General features: G+C 39.9%; 3 protein-coding genes across 4 annotated transcripts in view; 1 reads left to right on the top strand and 2 right to left on the bottom strand.

The window, feature by feature from the left end:
- LOC116715839 (adrenodoxin) overlaps positions 1-5,161 on the bottom strand; it is an 8,969-nt gene extending 3,808 nt beyond the window's left edge. The window contains exon 1 of the mRNA XM_032556534.1: positions 4,629-5,161. Within this exon, the coding sequence (XP_032412425.1) occupies positions 4,629-4,762 (134 nt within the window). The 5' untranslated portion in view covers positions 4,763-5,161. The remainder of the gene's footprint in view (positions 1-4,628) is intronic.
- Positions 5,162-7,875: 2,714 nt separating this feature from the next.
- On the top strand, positions 7,876-13,068 carry LOC116716057 (signaling mucin HKR1-like). The gene is made up of 8 exons (XM_032556810.1): positions 7,876-7,947; positions 8,051-8,088; positions 8,463-8,675; positions 8,850-9,399; positions 10,198-10,765; positions 11,420-11,557; positions 12,615-12,726; positions 12,851-13,068. Exons 2-8 carry the CDS (start codon positions 8,052-8,054, stop codon positions 12,922-12,924), a joined length of 1,692 nt encoding a protein of 563 aa, XP_032412701.1. The 5' UTR covers positions 7,876-7,947; position 8,051; the 3' UTR covers positions 12,925-13,068.
- An 89-nt stretch (positions 13,069-13,157) lies between these two features.
- Positions 13,158-21,475, bottom strand: part of nbeal1 (neurobeachin-like 1) — a 38,895-nt gene continuing 30,577 nt past the window's right edge. For both annotated transcript variants that reach the window (XM_032556800.1, XM_032556799.1), the window contains 15 exons: positions 21,332-21,472; positions 21,112-21,242; positions 20,928-21,037; positions 20,738-20,855; positions 19,805-19,902; positions 19,609-19,725; positions 19,447-19,536; positions 19,244-19,353; positions 18,705-18,877; positions 18,522-18,616; positions 18,327-18,443; positions 17,467-17,628; positions 17,231-17,379; positions 16,119-16,254; positions 13,158-15,390 (listed from right to left, as the gene is read on the bottom strand). In XM_032556800.1, coding sequence (XP_032412691.1) covers positions 15,289-15,390; positions 16,119-16,254; positions 17,231-17,379; positions 17,467-17,628; positions 18,327-18,443; positions 18,522-18,616; positions 18,705-18,877; positions 19,244-19,353; positions 19,447-19,536; positions 19,609-19,725; positions 19,805-19,902; positions 20,738-20,855; positions 20,928-21,037; positions 21,112-21,242; positions 21,332-21,472 — 1,849 coding nt within the window. In that variant the 3' untranslated portion in view covers positions 13,158-15,288. The remainder of the gene's footprint in view (positions 15,391-16,118; positions 16,255-17,230; positions 17,380-17,466; positions 17,629-18,326; positions 18,444-18,521; positions 18,617-18,704; positions 18,878-19,243; positions 19,354-19,446; positions 19,537-19,608; positions 19,726-19,804; positions 19,903-20,737; positions 20,856-20,927; positions 21,038-21,111; positions 21,243-21,331; positions 21,473-21,475) is intronic.

Raw genomic sequence — 21,475 nt, forward strand, 5'->3', positions numbered from 1 at the left:
CGCGTCACCTATTAAAGTCAGGCGTTACACTCATCCGCAAACAAAAGTTCCGTAGACATAATGCTGGTATTTATCGTTTTTTCCCCCTCCGAGCATTTAAAATAAGGCGTAAGATTTATCAGAAATAAGAAAAAATTACGATAATTTTGCTACTCATAAAAAAATGGTCACACAATTATTTTACAATTTTTATATTACAATTAGGCACTGCTGATATTCAGATCCTCCGGTTGTAATAGCGCATGACTAGGCCTGTCACGATAGCAAATTTTGCTGAACGATTGTCTCAAAAATTATTGCGATACACGATAATATTGTTTGAAGACCTCTGTACACTGATTTAATGGAAATTACGTAATAATGCATGTGATTTCCTGCCAAAGATAGATACACTTTATTTTCTAAAGAACACTGAACACTGGAACTGGTAAACAAAATAAAGAAAACATCCAAAAACAAAAATAAAATGGATTCTCAGTCTCCATTAACAAAAAACACACTTGAATAAAAACTAAACAACATAAAGCCAAAGTGGAAATAAATACTACATTCAACCCAAAGAGTGCAGATTATGAAGTGTGTATATTATGTTGCCCTTCAGTAATAATTAGATTTAAATAGAGAAGATGGGCACATCGACTACCTGATGCAATAGTTCACACTACATGATTTTTTGCCCCGGTTCTCCCCTTACGACAATCTTAGAACGTTGGTCTTTCTAAGATTGTCGCTTGCGATTTCGTAAACGATCATCCTGTAGTGTGTTACAGTAGATCGTCGAGGCCGCTCCGATCCAACTGGGAGCTTAACGCAGCCTGTTGAATGTGACAGGTAGCCAATCAGAAAGCGCGGCTTCCCCTCAGTGCTTTCTGAGGGGAAATTATGGAGGAGAATCCCAAACAGCTGACACGGCGCAACACGAAGTCCAGCGGACATCGGAGATGATATGTGGAAACAACATTAATGTTTATTCAATATGCAAAGAATATAGAAATGACAAGAGGAGGAGTTGGAGCGAAATTGCTACCACAGTTGATAAACCCGGTAACTTTTCAGCTGTTCTTCGTTAACGTGACGTAAATAGGTTATAATGATTTTCATTCGGTCAGGACTTTACGCTGACACTAGCTACACGCATTGCAGGTAGATTGTAGTAAAGCTTTGATTAATGCCTGGTTTTAAAATTAGTTCACTGGACTTGTAGCCATTATTAAAGAGAAAAAGACCAGAAGAAACGATAAAGCCGATAATTAAAATGAGGTCGATAGTTTTAATTTATCGTACGATTAATTGATTTATTGTTTTTCACGATGGGCCTACGTATAACTATTTTGTTTTATTAGCTTCCTTCTGTCTAAAGCATTGTTTCAGATTCAAATAAATTTTACTAACAAGGGACAAATAAAATCAGTTGTTTCAAAGCAAACACAGATGTGGTTCATGCAGATTTATTCACCTTCCTGGTCAAAAAAGTATTTATTGTTTTTACCATCCTGCTTGTTGTTACAAGAGCGGCAGGGTTTTTCTGTAGTTTAATAAGCAACGTTTAATCAAATATTTCTGTCAAGACATTTAAGTCTCATATTGTTATCTGGCACCAAACGATTTAGAGTTTGCATGGAATCAACCGGCTGACATTTTAGTTACACGTGTGGATAAGTGGACTTTGCAAGCAGCATTGTGGCACCAAAAATACACTCCTGTGCAAAGTTTATATTATGGAAATAATCGTCAACTGATTTAGTCATCAACTGGTCATTTGCTGAAAAGAACCCCAACATAATCAGTGCAATAGTTAAGTCAAAACAGCACAAAAACCTACATATTTTGCATTTAAAATAATTTAAAAAGAACAATTATTCTGAAAAAGTTGCCACTTTCTATAGATTTTTATTTAACAACTTGCAATATTAGAAATACATAAAAATGACAATTAAATTATTTTCTTTTAAAATATAAATATTTTTGGCCTAAAATATGATAATGTAGCATTCTTTTAGTGAATGCTTGATCATTTTCTGCAGCAGCTACAAAATTATTTCTAACATCAACATGTAAAAAGCTCAAACCTTTCTGCTTGACTGATGTGTTGATTAATGTTTTTGGATTAGATAATCAATAATTGGAGAGCAAAAGGTGTTTAACAGAAGTTTTATTTCATAAGTGAAGCAATAAATGCTATTTGAGGATAATTTCTGACAAAGAATATTTTGTTTAGCCTTTTTCTTAAATCCATAATGTATATATTTTTTGTCGTTTGGTGTTCTTCTGTCAGCAATAGTTTTTTAAGTTTGTATACTCTAGGTAATTACTAATATGTTCATGATGCTTTCAATAATCAATTAATCCAATTAATCGTTTCAGTGCTAGATCAAGATGTTATTGCATTTTCTTATTTTAAAATAATTAATTTACATACTTGCATCATTTAATTTATTCCTAACATTGTATAAGTATGTGGTTAAATAAAAACTCTTCAGAATGCCAGTTTCCTTATGTACCTAATTAACTGTCAGAATAATAAATCACTACAATAATTCAGATGCAGACTTAGTTTGGACATTTTGGACGAATTTAAACTTGTGCATTTGATATTGTTTCATAATTTAAGTGTGGAAAAACAAGCCTTTAACGATGGCATCCTGGGGACTATTTTCTCCTCCTATCCTTTTAGTAAAGTGAATTAAAAATCCCTGTTAAGTGATCCCATTTGTGAACGAGTGATGCCCTCAGATGCCTCTGAAACTTTAAACTCGATGACTTGCTCGAAGTCTGAAGACCAGGGAGAACCCCGACTAATCGGCTCAAAAAACAGAAACCCTGGTTATTAGTCTGCAGCCAGCTTTGCCCTGCACTGCGTGACCTTTACGGGCCAAACACGTGCAGCCGAGTGAAATGTTCAACTTTGGACAGCGGCATGGATTCCTCGACATGTTATCCGCAGGATGGTCACAACCGGACATTCTGATCTGATGTGTTGTCAGAGCGGCCAGCTGGGGAGAGCCAAACCTTCACCCTGAGCGCCTTCTCGCCTCTCATTACACAATTAAACTCGCTGTTTGTCCCTGAGGAGTTCATCTGTGAATGCAGCCTTCACATGAGCGCCAACCTGGATCAGCGCAACCTTGTGGCAGATAGAGGCTTTCTAAGGACGCCTCCAATCAAATAAAGTCCAAACTATTTGCTGTTTCAGTGTGTAGTGTCAGCATCTTAACTTATCAACTAAATAAACAGTTTTTAGAGTCCAGTTTTTCCTGCACTGCAGGTTTCAGGATGCCGGTTTGGATTTGCACTAAGGTGCCATTTCATTTTTACAACTTTTCCTTGATATTTTAAAAGATTACAAGTTAAATTTACCAGCAGGTTTCTAATCTTGTTGCGCTGAAACGATTAATCGGATTAATCGACTGTTGAAATAATTGTCAACTAATTTAGTTATCTAGTAATTGTATATGGACTCAAAAAAGGTAATTTGCTGAAAGAACCACACACTCAAGGGCAGAAATTAAGCCAAAAATTGAAAAAAATACATATATATATTTAGTCTAAGATAAAGAAAATAAACAGTCTAAACAGTTTACCTTTTGCTATCCAATTTGAATGTATTTTTTTAGCTGCAGATCATCTTTTGTTACAAATTATCAAGCATATTTTGTTTATTATTTTAAAAAGGAATTGATTTGTCTATTTGCATATTTTAATGTATTTCACATATTCTATAAAAAAAGGCTTAACTTAGACTGACTTTATTATCATTTTGCATGCACAGGGTGTATACAGAACGAAATTTTGTTGCATACGGCTCAGAACAATGTTTTGAGGTTCCAATGTTATGAGGTTACTCCGGAATATAAATATAAAATATAAAGTGCAGGAATGACAGTAAAATAGAAGTTATTTAATTATGTACATGTGCAAGGTATGAAGTGGTTAAAAGAAAAATCGGCAGGACACTTTACTTCATTCCCAACAAACTACCGTCAACATGAGACACAATAGTGGCAGAATCATCCTGTGGGTCATGCATTATTTAAGCTTCACAGTGAAAATTTAAGAGGAATTTCTCTGGAATGCTTGTTGGAAACTTTTGGTTTTGAAAAAGTGACTTTTCTCAAACTCCAGTCCTCGAGGGTTGCAGACCTACAGTTTTTAGATGTGCCACAGCTACAAAACACTGGAATGAAATGGCTTAATTGCCTCCTCCTTGTGTAGATCAGTTCTCCCAGCTTTGCTAATTACCTAATTATTCTATTCAGGTGGTGCAGCAGAGGCACATCTAAAAGTCGAGGACTGGAGTTTGAGACCCTACACGCCTAAAAAACACCAGTCAAGCTCTGACAAGTATTCATAAGTGCCCCACTTGACATCACACACATTAAATGTTTCACAAGAAACCAGCTGAGTTTTGTAACATAATTCACTCCATGTTTTGTATTCAAATTAAGCTGAATCAAACACCAACTTCATTCCTTCACCTGACAATGGAGATTAATATGACTGAGTCAAACACGTAACTGACCCGGTCACAGCAAAGACACAGGAACATTTCCTCCGGGTTTCTGATAACAAATGTCCCTCTAAACGACTCACGTCGTTCCCGTTAGTAAATATCTACGTGAATAACTCACCTGAGTGGCTGTGTTCCGGTGGTGAAACTCCGCTCCGCCGGCTGCCAGGCTCCCCGCCACACCGCCGTGCTCCTCCGCGAATATTCCCGTAAACTAGCCTGAGCGAGCCGCCGAGCCGCCGCGACTAAAGCCATTGGAAGAGGAGACAGGAGGCTATAAAATAAAGTGTTACAAATGCGAGCAGCGGCAGGTTCGGAGTCTGCTGTCCGGCGACCGACTAGCAAATGAGACCTCAAAGTTTGGTGTGGACTGAAGCTAGGCTAGCAGCCGGGCTAGCTTGTTTTAGCTACGAGAAGTCACTCTGTCACTGTCGTCTTCATTGCGTAACATGTAGCATATGGCCGCTGCCGGCTGTATCAGGCTCAAAATCAATTAGCTGATTAACCTGCCGGCCAGCAATGCCTGGGTTAGCGGTAAAAACTCCGTAAGCAGACGCTATCTACTGTAATCACACAGCGCTCTGGGTTATGTAGTCAATTTACAGTTGCTAAAGGTTTCCGCAGCTAGTTCCCCTTCAAAAAACAACAGGGAAATAGCACCGGCCGTCACCGTGGCCGCCATATTGTGACGGGCACTATTTTAAACACGACTGCGAATTGCGGTACTTGCATCTGGGGTTGTAGTTGATTTGCCATAAATTATATAATAAAGTTGTATTTCGTCGGTGACTAACACCAACGTCTTAACAATATTTATCCATGGCCTCTTTTCTAACTCATTTGCCTTATTATTTGGTCATTATCCAAATTTGTGCCAAAACTTCCCCAGTTATTTTAATATTTATTATTTTCACATTATATTCACATTGGAATCCATTTTGTGAAGTGTGTAGTCTTTTTTCTGTCACCCTAGCAGTGTGTTTGAGGTGTTGCCTTAAAATACACCCACATTTAATTCACAATCATTTGTGAATCATTCGAAAAAATTTGGCCTGAAATCACAATTAATAATACAAAATAATATTTTGCACATGACAAATTACAGATTTACTATAAATAATACTTCTTTCTGAAGAAATAACATGTCTACAAGAAAATAATTTATTTCAGAGAATTTGCCACTCTCAATATGGCGGACCTAAGAAACCTAAACCTTTTCATGTCTGTTAAAAACTGAGTAAAAGCTTTAACAACAAATTTGGCGACCTTAGTCTATTTGCTGTCATAATTGTTTGCTTTCCAAATTAAACAAAATAGCAAACGCATACATACAAACTAGTTTGGATTTAATTTTAAAAAATCGTTTTATTTCACTTTAATTTTGAAAGCAAGAACGGGCTGCTTCCTGCTGATGTTTGATAACTTTATCCTGCCAACAGATCACCATCAACGCCTCTTTACTAGCATGCCCACGTTTTGCAATCCGGGGTTTAGATCATATTTACTAACGTCACGAACTAACGTGTCAACTGGGACTGACATTATTCATAAGTGCAAGCATGTTGCCAGGTTTTCAAGTATTTAAACAGCTGGGAAGCATCTTTGGGAACAGCCAAACCAGAAAGTTAAAGTCGAACCAAACATCCTATTTAAGGGCCCCTCCCTTTCGTCTGCCAGCCAATGGGAATTGGTTATGGGGCGCAAACACGGACGTCACATCTTATAGGTAACCTTGAACTTTTGAACCGTTTGAAATGAGGACACAACTTGTTATTGGCATCTGCGCCAACCAGGAGTGAGTTAAATGTCAGGGAATGACTACGACTTAATTGATTAAAATAATTCATTATATGATTTGTAATTTAACGTAATGTAAATACAGCAAACAGAGCATAAGGATGCAAAAATGTTCATACCCTTTATACTTTTTGTCATATTACAACTCCAGACTTTTAAAGCTGCAGTCTGTAACTTTTACTGTCAGACTCATTTTCATTTTGGGTCTATCAAAAATTTGGATGCTCTTAAAGGGCCGGTTGTGCCAGAATATACTGATTAAACTGCTAAAATATAATTAAACAGCTGTTTCTCCAAGATTTTGTGATTGTTTTAGTGTTTTTTGCAATCAAAATAACAGATTTTCTGGTGCCAATTTATAAATGTTTGTAAAGAAATTTCAGGATGTTTTTTATTGCTTGCCGTATCGATTATAGACTATGACTAATCAAGTAATCAAGTAAGGCTGAGACCAATTTTGCAGTAAAATCAGAAAAAAATTAGGAGATTTGTTGATTTTGTGTGAATTTTTCAGATTTGTGAAAAACTGGCAGGACTTATTGTCTAGAGGGCCACATAAAAAACTCTGACGGGCCAGATTTGGCCCCTGGGCCTCAAGTTTGACACGAGTTTCAAGTAATATGTAAAAAATAGACATTTTTAAAATACTTACACACTGCAGATTTAATGTATGTTGCTGGTATTTTATAATAAATCAAAACTAAACTCCACAATTATGAGCTCAGTTGTATTTTCGAGGTTTTATTACTGAATCACTTTGAATCATTTGCTCTCAGTTTAATTTATGGAAAAAATTAAATCTGATACCTCATTCCTACAGCATGATGCATCAATGAACACATTTCACTTTGCAAAACATATGTTTACCCCTAAACATTGTTTTGCAGCAACTTATTTCAGGTCATAAAGGCCTAGCAGCTGTCCAGGTAATTCAGCCTCACACCTGAGCTCTGGATTTCTGCAGCTCCTCCAGAGTTACCACATGCATCTTGCTGATTAATACTGTTTTTGTATAGCATGTCTTGGGATATTGTTTTACAGCCTGATCCTGCTTTGAACCTCATCTTATCTCTTTATTGATAATGTTTGTTCTTGAACTAACGTCAGAAGAGCTGGATTTAAACTGACATTAAACCACACTCTATTACCAATTAACAACTTTTTCACTAAGTTGTTATTAAAAATCCACGAATTGGTTAATTGGGCTTCTATTTAAATGATAAATCTGTTAAATCTAAATAATCTTTAGTGTACTCTGCTGCTGTTTTCTGTAATTTCATGCTGCGACCCAGTTTGCAAATATTGATTGAGCTTACATGAACCTGTGTGCCATTCAACTTTCCCATCTTTCAAAGACAAAAAAAAAAATGTTTCCAGCATAACCGCCTGCTGTAAGGGGAAAACTTGACTTTAATACCATTTAACTCACATATCAGGAACTGGCGACGTTTATCTTGGCTCCGTTTATCAGGTTATGAGGCTAAAGCAAAGTCCAACAAATATCAGTAAGCTTCAATCACACTGGTATTAATCAGTAATCCTATGTACTGTAATAATAGAGAAATTTATGACAATGACTAGAACATTATAAAAGCCAACCTTTTCTTTCGCTGGGTGCTCACAGTTCACCACTGCAGCCTCAGGTAAGCGCAGAATCTTTAAAGAGAGCAAACAGTGATCAATAAGCTGATTAATGGTGATAAAATGTGTTTGTCAGAACCTTAAAAGTTACTGTTTCTTTTCCAGGATGTTAAAGTTTGTGTTGCTGTTCCTGACCCTGTCAGGTAAGAGCTTCGTTTCTCACTGTAGCCAGTTTTATTTTGTAACTTAACACCAGCTTATTGTACATTTATTCAATATAGTGGGTCAAACTGGTAATCTTTTTAAATAATTCAAGATATTTGTACTTTTCTATTAATTTATCTCAGTATTGTGATGTATTGCCATGCCAACATGACTGTGGCAAAGCAATGGCTGAACTTTGACCATTATTGATTTATTATAGATTACATAAATGACACATTCATATCAGGAAGGTACAGTTGCAGGTTACTGATGTAACAGCTGGAAAAAGTCTTAATTTAATGTCAAATTATTAAGAGTTTTGTTAAAATAATCAGGCGTTCATCCAAATGTTCCCTTATGTAACCCACTATAGGTCTCCAAGCTCTTCCAATCGCAGCTCCTGGACAGCGAATGTCTTTGCCTGACCGTCACCCAGATGGCTTTAAACGGAGCGTTGAACACGCCGGCGTCCGTGAAAGTGTTCCTGCTGGATTCAGACAAGGAACGGAGCCGTCCAGGAAGTTCCTTGTTGACCTGAACACTGGACTTGTTAAGGAACACATCAGTGAGATGGAAAGGAGAGTTGGTGGGTACAGATACAACATCAAATCCTACCAAAAATATATATTTGTGATGGACCAGAATATTCATAATGCAGCTATAACAGATCCCTTTAAGTCTCGTAAAACATTACTAGTCTTCAATGTTTTCAGCATTGATTAAAAAAACCCTTTACATGAGCAATGCCTTCTTTTCTCAGTCCCTGTCGACGTTCCAGCCCAGAGAAGAGGAGCAGGCTGGGTTCGAGTGGAGAAACCCTCAACTGTTGAAGTTCCTGAAACTCTTAGACAAGAAACTAAGTCCAGAATGTCCATCCCAGTTGGTTTTAGACAGGGAACCGAGCCAAAGATGTCCATCCCAGTTGGTTTCAGACAGGGAACCGAGCCAAAGATGTCCATCCCAGTTGCCTTCAGACAGGGAACCGAGCCAAAGATGTCCATCCCAGTTGCCTTCAGACAGGGAACCGAGCCAAAGATGTCCATCCCAGTTGCCTTCAGACAGGGAACCGAGCCAAAGATGTCCATCCCAGTTGACTTCAGACAGGGAACCGAACCAGAAATGTCCCACCTAATTGAGCTCAGAAAGGAAGCTCAGCAAAATATGCAGGTTCCAGTTGCTTTCAGACTGGAAACTGGACCAAAATGGTCACTGCCAATTGGTTTTAGACAGGGAACTGAACCAAAGATGTCCATCCCAGTTGGTTTTAGACAGGGAACCGAGCCAAAGATGTCCATCCCAGTTGCCTTCAGGCAGGGAACCGAGCCAAAGATGTCCATCCCAATTGCCTTCAGACAGGGAACTGAGCCAAAGATGTCCATCCCAATTGACTTCAGACAGGGAACCGAACCAGAAATGTCCCACCTAATTGAGCTCAGAAAGGAAGCTCAGCAAAATATGCAGGTTCCAGTTGCTTTCAGACTGGAAACTGGACCAAAATGGTCACTGCCAATTGGTTTTAGACAGGGAACTGAGCCAAAGATGTCCATCCCAGTTGGTTTTAGACAGGGAACCGAGCCAAAGATGTCCATCCCAGTTGCCTTCAGACAGGGAACCGAGCCAAAGATGTCCATCCCAATTGCCTTCAGACAGGGAACCGAGCCAAAGATGTCCATCCCAGTTGACTTCAGACAGGGAACCGAACCAGAAATGTCCCACCTAATTGAGCTCAGAAAGGAAGCTCAGCAAAATATGCAGGTTCCAGTTGCTTTCAGACTGGAAACTGGACCAAAATGGTCACTGCCAATTGGTTTTAGACAGGGAACTGAGCCAAAGATGTCCATCCCAGTTGGTTTTAGACAGGGAACCGAGCCAAAGATGTCCATCCCAGTTGCCTTCAGACAGGGAACCGAGCCAAAGATGTCCATCCCAATTGCCTTCAGACAGGGAACCGAGCCAAAGATGTCCATCCCAGTTGACTTCAGACAGGGAACCGAACCAGAAATGTCCCACCTAATTGAGCTCAGAAAGGAAGCTCAGCAAAATATGCAGGTTCCAGTTGCTTTCAGACTGGAAACTGAACCAAAATGGTCACTGCCAATTGGTATTAGACAGGGAACTGAACCAAAGATGTCCATCCCAGTTGCCTTTAGACAGGGAACTGAATCAAAGATGTCCATCCCAATTGCCCTTAGGCAGGGAACTGAATCAAAGATGTCCATCCCAGTTGCCTTCAGACAGGGAACTGAACCAAAGATGTCCATCCCAGTTGCCTTCAGACAAGGAACCGAGCCAGAAATGTCCATCCCAGTTGCCTTCAGACAGGGAACCGAGCCAAAGATGTCCATCCCAGTTGCCTTCAGACAGGGAACCGAGCCAAAGATGTCCGTCCCAGTTGCCTTCAGACAAGGAACTGAGCCAAAGATGTCCATCCCAGTTGCCTTTAGACAGGGAACCGAGCCAAAGATGTCCATCCCAACTGACTTCAGACAGGGAACTGAGCCAGAAATGTCCCACCTAATTGAGCTCAGAAAGGAAGCTCAGCAAAATATGCAGCTTCCAGTTGCTTTCAGACAGGCAACTAGAGTCCATACCCACAAAATGGCCTGTAACGGGGAGATCATCAGTGGAAAATGTTACAAGTTCAACCCCAATTCGCTGTCCTACAAAGATGCCCAGGTAAGGTTGCTTACAGGACTGTGAAACAGTATTTGCTACCTTACAGATTTCTTCTGTCTCTGTTGGTTTGTTTAATGGCACTAAAATGTTTCAGTTCAAACAAATTTTAAAATCAAAGAAAGATAACCTAAAAGTAGAATCAAAAGACTATTTAATTTATTAAGGAAAAAAAAAACAAACACCCAAACCAACGTGGTAAAATTTGACAAACTAATTACATCTTAAACCTAAACGATGACATCCATAATTAGCAATAAGTGTCTTGCATCAGTCATTCCCCCCTGGAAGAGTTGTTAATGCACTCTTGGAGTAATTTTGGTAGACCAGCAACTCCTACCAAACTCACTGTTCCAATTTGTTGCCATCTTTGGATAATGGCTCTGTGGTTCCAGCCTTCGAATTGGCTTTGTAACCCTTTTCAGACATCTGTTTCTCATTTGTTCTTCAATTTCTTTAGCTCAAGACACAATTTTAAATAATTAGCTACTTCATGTTGTGAGCCAGGCTCTTTATAAGAGATTTATTGACTTTACTGGTTTGGCAGTAAGTTCTGCATAACTCCTTACAGGAAAAATAAAACCCCACTTCTTAAATGTTGTTTGAAACGATGTTTCCTTTCAAATCTGAAACATTTCCATTCCCTCCACTCCACAGGCCTTTTGCAGAAATCTGGCTCCCGATGCTGAGCTTGCCTCTATAACAAACAGAGACCTCCATTCCCGACTGGTTTCCCTGGTGACCAAAGGAGGCGAGAACGACCCTGTGTTGACCTGGTTGGGAGGCATAGTCAAGGCAAGTTATTTTCACAAACTGGAAGATGAGGCAGACAGGAATCTATCTACAAAACCTTTTTATTCAAGGACTGATGACGCAAGCTGACTGTGGCAGCAAAAGGAGGCCATGGAGAGTGTCATCAGATATCTTATCAACAGAATATATCGTGTTATTCTTACCTTGGTGAAACATTGACCCTTAAACCTTTATTTGGAAGAGTTGCACACTTTCCTGTTGCTGGGAAAGGCCAAAATGTAAAAGCATTAGCGGTGATTGGAGTTATACTTCCAGCTCCAAACTTAAGCTTTTTACATTTATACATCAGCAGGCAACAATCTGGGATTACTGGGTGTTTCAACAGGACGATGATCGAAAACACAGAATGTCCCTGGAACATCGCCATAAACGTTCGTCCACTAACATCCACCGACCGTGGACGATGTTTCATTTTGACATTTGGCCAGCGTTAGCAGATGACTTTCACTGAAAGTAAAAATAAAACACCATGCTCTCCGGACGTTTAATGGCGCTTTATTTTGACAAACGTTGTCTGCAAACATCGTAGACAACATTCGCCAAAATGACTTATTACTGATATAAAGACTACCAAGGCAAAAGTAATGTTAAAAAACCTATTTATTCTACTATACTAGGCATTATCAGCAAGGCTTTTATTCTAAAAATGTAATTGGTAAAGCGCATCAATTTTAATGCAATGGGATTTGGACACATTCAAATTAAAATTAAAAACTTAAAGGATAACGTCAACATTTTAAAACATGCTTTTGAGTAAACATAAACTGTACTCAAGTAAGAGTAGCACTACTTTGATATATTTACATAAGCAATGGTTTTCAAATAGATAAAGCAGGATAACATTAAATTTCTGAAGTTATTTTGAAAACATTCAAAACCAACCGAGTTAATTAAACTTCACCTGAAATTCAAACTATGTCACCATTATAGATAGGTTATCCATTAAAAACCCCAAATGAACAACATTTATCTAAGAAAATATGCAAACTTTTCACTTCTAATGTTAATGAGGCTATAAAATGTTTGCTTGGCGCCTCAGAACCAGCAGGCCTCGTGGGTCGACGGGTCAAAATGGAGCTACAGCGACTGGATGCCGGGACACCCCAACATTCACACTGACAAACCCGCCTGTGTGGAGATGTTCAAGATCGGTACGAAACACACAACACAACAGAACTGCACCAGGAAAAAAAAACTGAATGAATCATAAATAGAATAAAAATCTGACTCGTATTTGATCACTTTTATGTTTTGTGTCCTTACTCGTGTTTTCAGATGAGAGCTGGTGGAGCGTGGCGGATTGTGAACTGAAGAGGGCGTCCCTCTGCTCGTACCCAGTCACTGCGTAAAAAAATCAAAGAAACAGGAAGTGATGTCAGATGTCTCTCCTACAGCGAAAGAGTATCTCCAAATCTGCTGTACTCCTCAGATTGAGCTACTTACCGCATCATGATTGAATCTCCTTAAATAAAACCAAGCATGACACAAATAAATGTTTATTTCTTTGTTATTTTTCAGCTTTATTGTTTAATGTAGCAAAAAAAAATTGGATTTTTTTTCCATAAAATGAAAACAAAACTTCTTAATTTAGACAAGACTTTAATGATCATTTCCCACATGTGTATACAAAGCAGTTTGTACAGATTAGGGAGCCAAGGTAAAACAATGTTTAGTACCTAGAAAGTGCAAAAAGGACATTTAAAAGAAATAAAAATCATGCTGTACATTATATATATTTATATATATACTGTATTCATAAATAATCACAGATATACACACATCCATTTAGGTGACACTCACAGAGGATGCAGCTAAGACACAAAATAGTATTTCTGATTATTATTTAAGTCCAATATCATTGGTTCCCGTTGAGACTGCTGAGGTTGGACACGTGGAATGCTGCGTAAAGTCGTAGTTTCAGGGATAAATGGCTTCATGACGGATCTAGCTCTATTGTTGACACGACTGGCTTGAAGGCACTCCGTTTATTGCAGTCGTAGAGCAGCTCGAACAGTGGCGAGAATGAAAATAATAATAATACAAAAAAGTATTCAGAAAACAATTTAAGCACCTTTCACAGAAATCTCAAGGAGGACGCAGCTTGGTGTCTGCACTCCCCCGAAACTGTGACGTTTAAATAAAGTAGTAAATACAAATTACAGGAAAAGAAAACAAAAATACGGTGCAAAAATAGCAATGTCATCCGTAGCTGCTTCATACTGCAGAGTAAATAACTCACTCATACTTTAACAAGGCATGCAAACCCTGCAAAAAGAAAACTTCACCGATTATCAGTCATGATGAGAAACAGATATGAAAATATCAGAGGACGCTCTGTGCAGCGACGGAAGCAAATTAGTGAGACGCCGTCCCGGTTAGAGCAGAAGGAAGACTGGAATCAGAGACAGGAAGAAGATATCGACAGGCACGCGACGAAGGAGCTGTATTGCTGCTAACACTGACATCTCATAAAGCCCTTTCTTCTCTTTCTTCTGCAACAAGTTGGAGGAATTTTAAAAATATGCCAGGAGAATAAATCAGACATAAATGAACTCTACTCATAAATAAACGCAAATTCAAGTAACTCAAAAACATTCAGCCGGTTTTTTTCCTGTTGAATCGTCAGAAGGATAATGTAGTGTTTAGTGACAAAACGAAACGTCAACGCTGATTCATGTCGGTGTTAATTAAAGTATGCCTCGATAGAATTGTACGTTTTTACAGACCATTTTTACTGGCATCCCTGGTTAAGATGTGTAGAAAAACTTACATCTTTTATTGCTGAAGCAGATTTTCAGAGTAAAACCCGACATTAAATTCGATTATTTTTTAATTCGGTGCTGATCTGGTGATATATTCATCCTTATTCTGACAAAATCTTCAGGAAGAAAAATTGTCAGTCTAACAGAAAAACTTTTAGTTTCACTCAAAGTTGCTCACATCTTCCCCAAAAATAACAACTGGAAATGCAGAATGGTAAGAGAGGTAAAAGAAAATCAAACATTCAATGCTATAAACGTGGATTTTGATCAACTTTACAGGGACTTTGGTTGGATGATCATAATTTCAATCTTTTCTGCAACAACGTTTGGGTGTGAAACAAAGAATAAATATGAGAAAAAGAACAGGAAGTACGATTCAGGACAAAAAAATCTGTAAAATTCATGGCTTCACGGATTCTTAATTTAATTTGATGGATTTTTGAAATACCAGAAAATGTTGAACATCTGGTCAAATCAACTGGATGGGAATTTGCTACTGCAATAAATGATCATTTTTCCCCCCATACATCTTTCCAGGTGTGCCAACAAATGCTTCTGTATACAAAAGCATAGAAGAAGGCATAGAGTTTAGTCTTACTGCATAAGGCTGCGACTGACCGACTCACCTGTCAGACTCAAAAATAAAGGTCACTTGAAACTAGATTTTAAAACAATGCTTCTCATGCACACACACACACACACACACTAGTTTGATTGTTTAAAATAATGAGGAATGAAGAGGGAATAAGTAGTGTACCACAGCGCCAGCGCCTTGATGGTCGATTCAAAGCAGGAAAACAAAAAAATAAAAAATAAAGATGGAGATGCAGGTTTTTATGAATCAAGCACCTGTTTAACTTGGGGGGAGTAATGGAGGAACTTAAGGGGATTTATGAAAATTAATAAGAACCGGGTGTGAAGGGGAGGCGGGAGTGTGTGGTTGGTCTGGGATCAGTTGCTCTCCTGCTGCGGGTTGTACTCCGTCTCCGTCGAGATCTGAGTCAGCCTCTTGCTGGAGCCCCACAGCTTTCGTGTGATCTGGTTCGATCGCATCTGGGAAGAGTGGAGGAAGGAGGAAGGAGGAAGGAGGGAGTAAAGAGGAGGTGGGGGAGAAAGGTGTGAAGTCAAAAGAAATAAAAGAAGGAGGGAAAGGGAAAAAAGGAGGGATGTGACTTATGATAGGAGCTTGATTGACTTGTGAGGTAATTAAAAAAACAATCAAGGCTTGATTCACTTCAGTGAGTCAATCTGGTCAAACGAAAATGAAGGAAAGTGAGAAGGTGCAATGATTGACATTTATGGGATTTTGGCACAAGTTTATCCTTATTAGTTTTCTTCATCTTATGGCTTGCAGGAGTTTCACAGCATATTTGTTAATGTCCAACTGGAGTCAAACACTAGAAAAACTGAATGAGATAAGAACAAAAAAAGTTGTTTTGATTTGATCCGTGTGGCTCACACGTCAGTGTGTTTGCAGTGATTTCACAACAGCGGGTGACAACCGTCCCTGAGGAGGAGAGGCGAGTGTGTGGAGGAGTGAGCGGGTGTGTGTGTTTTATCTACAGCGATAACATGGGGGGTGGTGGCAGAGAATAAAATTAAAAAAGAGCCGCAACATGCTAGGGTCTCTGCGGGCTGGACGTGGGGCTGAACACCAGCTGGTCCCGCTGGTGGAGTAGCCGCGTTGGCGAGCGAGCTCGGAGCGGCGCCAGCAGCGGCGAGGCCATGAGCGGCGAGCCCTCCAGGCTCTGAGCGATGTAGTTCCTCAGAGAGTTCTTTACCTCCGCCGGCTTGCCCACGCCTACGATGATCAGCTTGCCGTCATCCAGGCCCACCAGGACGTGGCTCTGCTCCTTGGTGACGGAGACGCTGCGGACGGGAAGCCGCATGGCCATGGGCTCCGAGCAGAGAGACAGGCTGCGCAGCAGAAACACCGAGGTTATCACAGTTAGCTAAAAACATAAATAACTGAAACCGAGAAAACATTTTTATTAATTTACGTAAATAAAAATGTTAATTAATGGGGAAAACTATAACTAACCAGAACAATATTGTGTTTATGAAACTAATTAAAACATGCTGAAATTAGAGCTATAATCTGCCCCTAAAAAGTTACTGAAGTATGAAAAAACTAAAACTACTGCAATATAAGCACAATACAAGCACTTCATATCAGTCAATATCAATAATTATTGATTAGGTTTTTGTTTTAAATATCTAAAATGCATTATTGACTCCGTGCTGCTGTTTCTTTATTTTTAAGCAGTTATGAAGCGAAACCTTAAACTGCTAATGCGCCACTTCCTCAACAGGCTGTTGCTAGGTAACCAGAGTGAGTGAGTTGCTTGGTAACCATAGAATGAGTGAGTTGCTAGGTAACCAAAGAGCGAGCGCATTGAAGCCACCAACCTTGCTAAGCTAACCGTGAGAGATTGAGCAGCTAAAGCCTTTCCTCTGCCTACATCTCCCAGAATGCTTTGAGGTTCAGTGAATATTCTACATGTTGAATATTCTATTAGCTGTATATCTATTGATACTGATTATGTATCTATGGCAATAAACAATTATTGATTTATTGTCCAGCCTTTAGTATAACTAATAAAAACTAAACTGAAACTAAAGAATATTTAATAAATACTAATAAAAACTAATTAAATTAGATAAATAGTCACAACAAAATAAAACTTAAACCACAATGAAAAACCCAGAACTATTACAAACCTGGAAATGCCACAATAAATCATGGTGCATCATTCTCCGTTTGCATTTATGACCTAATTTGCCACTTAAATTCAAACAAAAAGTTTGCGGTTGTAACATGGAGGAGTTTTAATACTTGAACTAGATGTCAGAGACAGAGGTCTTACCAGAATCCAGCAGCTGTGTTGCTTACCTGTAGAGATCCCGGATGGACAGGTATCCCTGCTCACTCCCGATGATCACATACTCCCCTGAAACACACATATCCGTCACCTGCTCCTTCAGCCGCTCGCTGGAGAGGTGCTTCCCGTTCACGGAATAAAGATGTAGTGTGTTTTTATCCTGGAGAAAAAGCAGCAAACACACATCAAAGCTCAGATTTATGCAGCTCTAAAGCTCTGCTTTATATGTGTATAAGCATGGATTTACTTTGAGTGTGGCTTTGCCCTCCAGGCAGGTGTGGACCAGCAGGTGACCCTCCCAGGACACGGCCAAGTGGAGGATGGATAGCGGAAGGGAGCTGTCGCACGGCGGCCGCAGGCAGCGCATGTACTGACCTCGACGCACGGTGTGGATGATCACCGTACCGTCCTGCAGGTAGAGGAACTGAGGTAACCTGAGGTAAGGTGGAAGTACCATGCTTCTACAGATGGTAACCTCAAATAATTCAGTTTCTTTAAAGAGGTGTGAGCAAAACATGACAAGAGACATGACAATATTGTTAGGGGATCAAATCCTTATTTATTCCATATAATGACCCAGAAATTCCTGCAATTTAAACTGAACAGGTTCAAGATTTCCCCCAGAAAACTTGCTAAGCCTGGTGGTTGGGCATTAGGGCAGTCCTTCATCTCATCGTGTTTTAGAGTTAAAAAAGTTTAAAGTTGGCAGGAAATTTTAAAATATCACTTGATCATTATGTGCTATTGAAAGATTGGAAGATTAACACCTGAACACCAACTATAAAGTCTTACAAAACGCAAACATTCTAAAAAGACTTAAATAAATATCAATGCCTAGCTTTTCTTTACTTGTGGGGGCACAAGTAAAGCCTGGCAGCCCGCCAGGCTTACTGGGGGAAACCCTGAGGTTTTGCTCATGTTCTACTGAAAAACTGAATATTGTTAAAAATGTGGACTTTTTCCAGACTGCCAATTATTGTACTTCTTAATCTGGGATTTAAACTTTAAACTTTAAAATAATTAAACCTAGCTTACTCATGCTGGAATTGGTTAGAAATTGAATTGGGATCTGTTCACACCACTAGATGGCGACATCAGAAAACTTACTCTGGATCCAGAAATGGCCATATCCAGCTCAGTGCTGATGGCCACGCTCACCACCTCGTCCGTGTGTCCGTACAGAACCTGGACAGGTTTGGACGACAGACCCACAGGAGCTCCACCCTTTAACAAACACAACACACACTTTATCACATGAAACGCATGTTTTTATTTATTTTTGTGTCTCGTTTAAGACCCAACCTGCTGCAGAACCTGCCACACCATGCAGGTTGTGTCTCTGGAGCCAGAGATCAGGTGGATGCCACAGTGGTCTGTTGATAAGCAGGTCACAGCATCTGAAGGGTAAACACAATAAAACCAAACATTGAAGTAGAAATTCAAGGAAAACAAACAAATGTTGATCATTTTAGGCATTTCTTTTACCCATGTGTCGGATGTGCTGTCCCACTGTCTTGCCCTTGACCAGTGAGGTGACCCTAATGCTGTTGTCCCAGTGTCCGCCACTGAACAGCAGCTTCCCGTCATGGGAGACGACAAACAGACCTGCTGCGAGGTCAACGCCGGGGGCAAACGGTCCTGACAGGAAGCGCTGGGTTCTACAATAAGAATTTTTTTTAAAAGAAGAAAAAAAGGCAACTTTGCATGATTTCTATTTGAATTTTCATAGGAAACATTCATTATGTTCTTAACAGTTCTTATATAATCCAAGTTTATTTGGATCCCAATTACACTTACATATGAGTAAACATATGATCCAAAAGTTTAGGTCAGAAACAAATAATCAAACAGTTAAAGCAACACAAGACAAAAAGAAAGGAAGGAAGGTGTAATTTGTAATAGAGTCCCTCTCTCCTTCACTCATTTTGTACACAAATCCTGATGATTTTTTATTTTTTTAGGGTAAGTAGTAGCAGTTAAAATCCAAAACACAGCTCTATGTGTAATCGGTACAGCATTCTCACTTGGTGTTGGACACTGTGGGGTCCTTAATGAAGGTGAAATAGTTGGAGATGTTCTTATTGTAAGGCAGCCACCCATGGGTCCCCAGCAGGCAGTTCTGACTCACAGTCACCTGAAGGCACCAGAAAGAAAACAAAATATTTATACCTCTGACTTTTCCACATCCAATTTACTTTATGTGACTTTTTGAAGTATCTGTGCTCACCATTGTGTCAGGGCTTCCCTGGGTGATGAATGAATGGGACTGATTCTTTGGCACGACGGCTTTAACCAGCGGCACGTTGTCGCTGATGCCCTGTGTAGGCGGGATGTTCACCCATAAGAACACGATGGAAGCATTTTGATTAAGTGAAGGGATTGGAAATACCTCAACAAAGAAGGACTTGAGGTCGCTGAGGTGTTCGAACATGTTGAGAGGACTCGAGTCCTGCTGAGCCTTCCTCTTCTCCACTTCCTCCTGAGAAAGGCGAACCGGATGGGGCTCCTGCGGCCAAAGCATTATGTCAAGGTCCCTTTATTTTAAATATTTTGGAGATATTATGCATCAGACAGGGGTCTTGCACCTTAAGTAACTGGCAGGGGGTCTGACCAAAGTTGCTGATCATGCCTTCAACAGCTTTTCGCTCCTTTTCATCTGTGATTGCGTCCAAGTCCACAGCTCCTGCAAACACAGCAGGCTTAAATTAAATACAGCTGATGACAAACGGATGGATGGATTGGCAAACACCTAAATAAAATTCCAGATTTTCCATAAAAAGTAGGAATCTTGGATTTGACACCGGATCCGCTACCATGAGGAAGTAGAGCAAACCTCCAACAAACAGTATTGTTCGTAGGGGAACTCAAACTCAATACCCAAGACATTTTCTGAGTTATTTCTGCCTCACTAGTGAACACTGTGGCAAAGATCTTACAGATCTGTAAGGTTATTTGTGGGAAACAACTGAGAAATCAACATTAAAGCCATTCTTCCTTTTGCTGTCAGAGGAAGAATGATGAAGGTGAAAAAGTCTCATTGGATGTGAGAGCGAAAGCATAACTACCTTCACTTATGGATCTTTGATGTGATTATTGATAAGTGTCATTATGACAAAAAATGGGATGTTTACTACCACTTACCTTCATGCAGAAGAACATGTGGTAGTTGCCGTCGATCACAGTTTTATTCAACCGGACATGAGGTCGGCTATAGGCCATTATCCATTTCTGGCATTATTCCAGACTCCGTTTGGTTTTGGTAATGTAATAAATTGTATTCCGCCCTCTAAGCGCTCTGTTCCTCACTGATAGTGTTGGACCATGATTTCCTATTATTTCCCCCAAAATCTCTCGTTAGCAATGACAAACCCGGCAATGTTGTCGGAGGTTGAGTTCCTCCAAATAAGGGCTGTGTGCTTCAGAACAAATAGCGACTGCTGATTGGTCAGTTGCTGACAAACCCCCTGGAATGATTGACAGGTGACGTTATGTCAGTTAGTAGAGCTGCAGTGCGTTACCTTCGTAAGTGCAGTAGTAAAAGACGTTGAGTGCCTCCACAGCTGCTGGGCCCCTTTGTTTGTAACCAAAGATCAGATCGATCCACTCGTGGAGGTGGGCTGAGACGTACTCTGACTCCTGATAATGTAAACACACATGAGCTGCTGTTTGCAGTTACACCACACCAGCAGGAGTCCAACCGGGCCTCACCAGAGCTTTGCGGTGCTTGTAGATGAAGTCCTCAGGGGATTTGGCCCATTTAGGGAGAACAATGTTATGTACCCTCTCCTTAGAGATCTGCAGGCGGCCTAGATCAAAATCTGATCAGATAAAAATATGGAGGGTTAATAAGGAACATAAAGGAGAGGTGTTAAAAAAAACTTTACCGACTCACCATTTTGGTTCTCCAGAAATTCAGGGAAGTAGAAGAACTCTGGGATGAGCTCCTTCACATCGTTGGGGTTGTCCATGAGGGTTTGCCACGTCGCTGGGATGGAGTGGAACTGGCGGTCGGCGCAGTCAAACCTGAGACGAGTCAACATGTGTGAGCTAAACCGCTAGCAAGAAAGAAAGAGAGAGAAAAAGAGGATGACGGAGAACTCAACCATCCTCACCGTCCACTCTGCAGCTGGATGTGCAGCGAGGTGAAGGGCTCCACTCGGATCATGTAGTGCATCACTCCAGCAGCGTTAGAGTAGTGGGTACCATAATGGAAACGGTCTATGGTGCCAGTTGGGTCCTCAAAACTTTCATACCTA

Source organism: Xiphophorus hellerii, chromosome 24 (genome assembly GCF_003331165.1).
Source record: "Xiphophorus hellerii strain 12219 chromosome 24, Xiphophorus_hellerii-4.1, whole genome shotgun sequence".
NCBI lineage: Eukaryota > Metazoa > Chordata > Actinopteri > Cyprinodontiformes > Poeciliidae > Xiphophorus > Xiphophorus hellerii.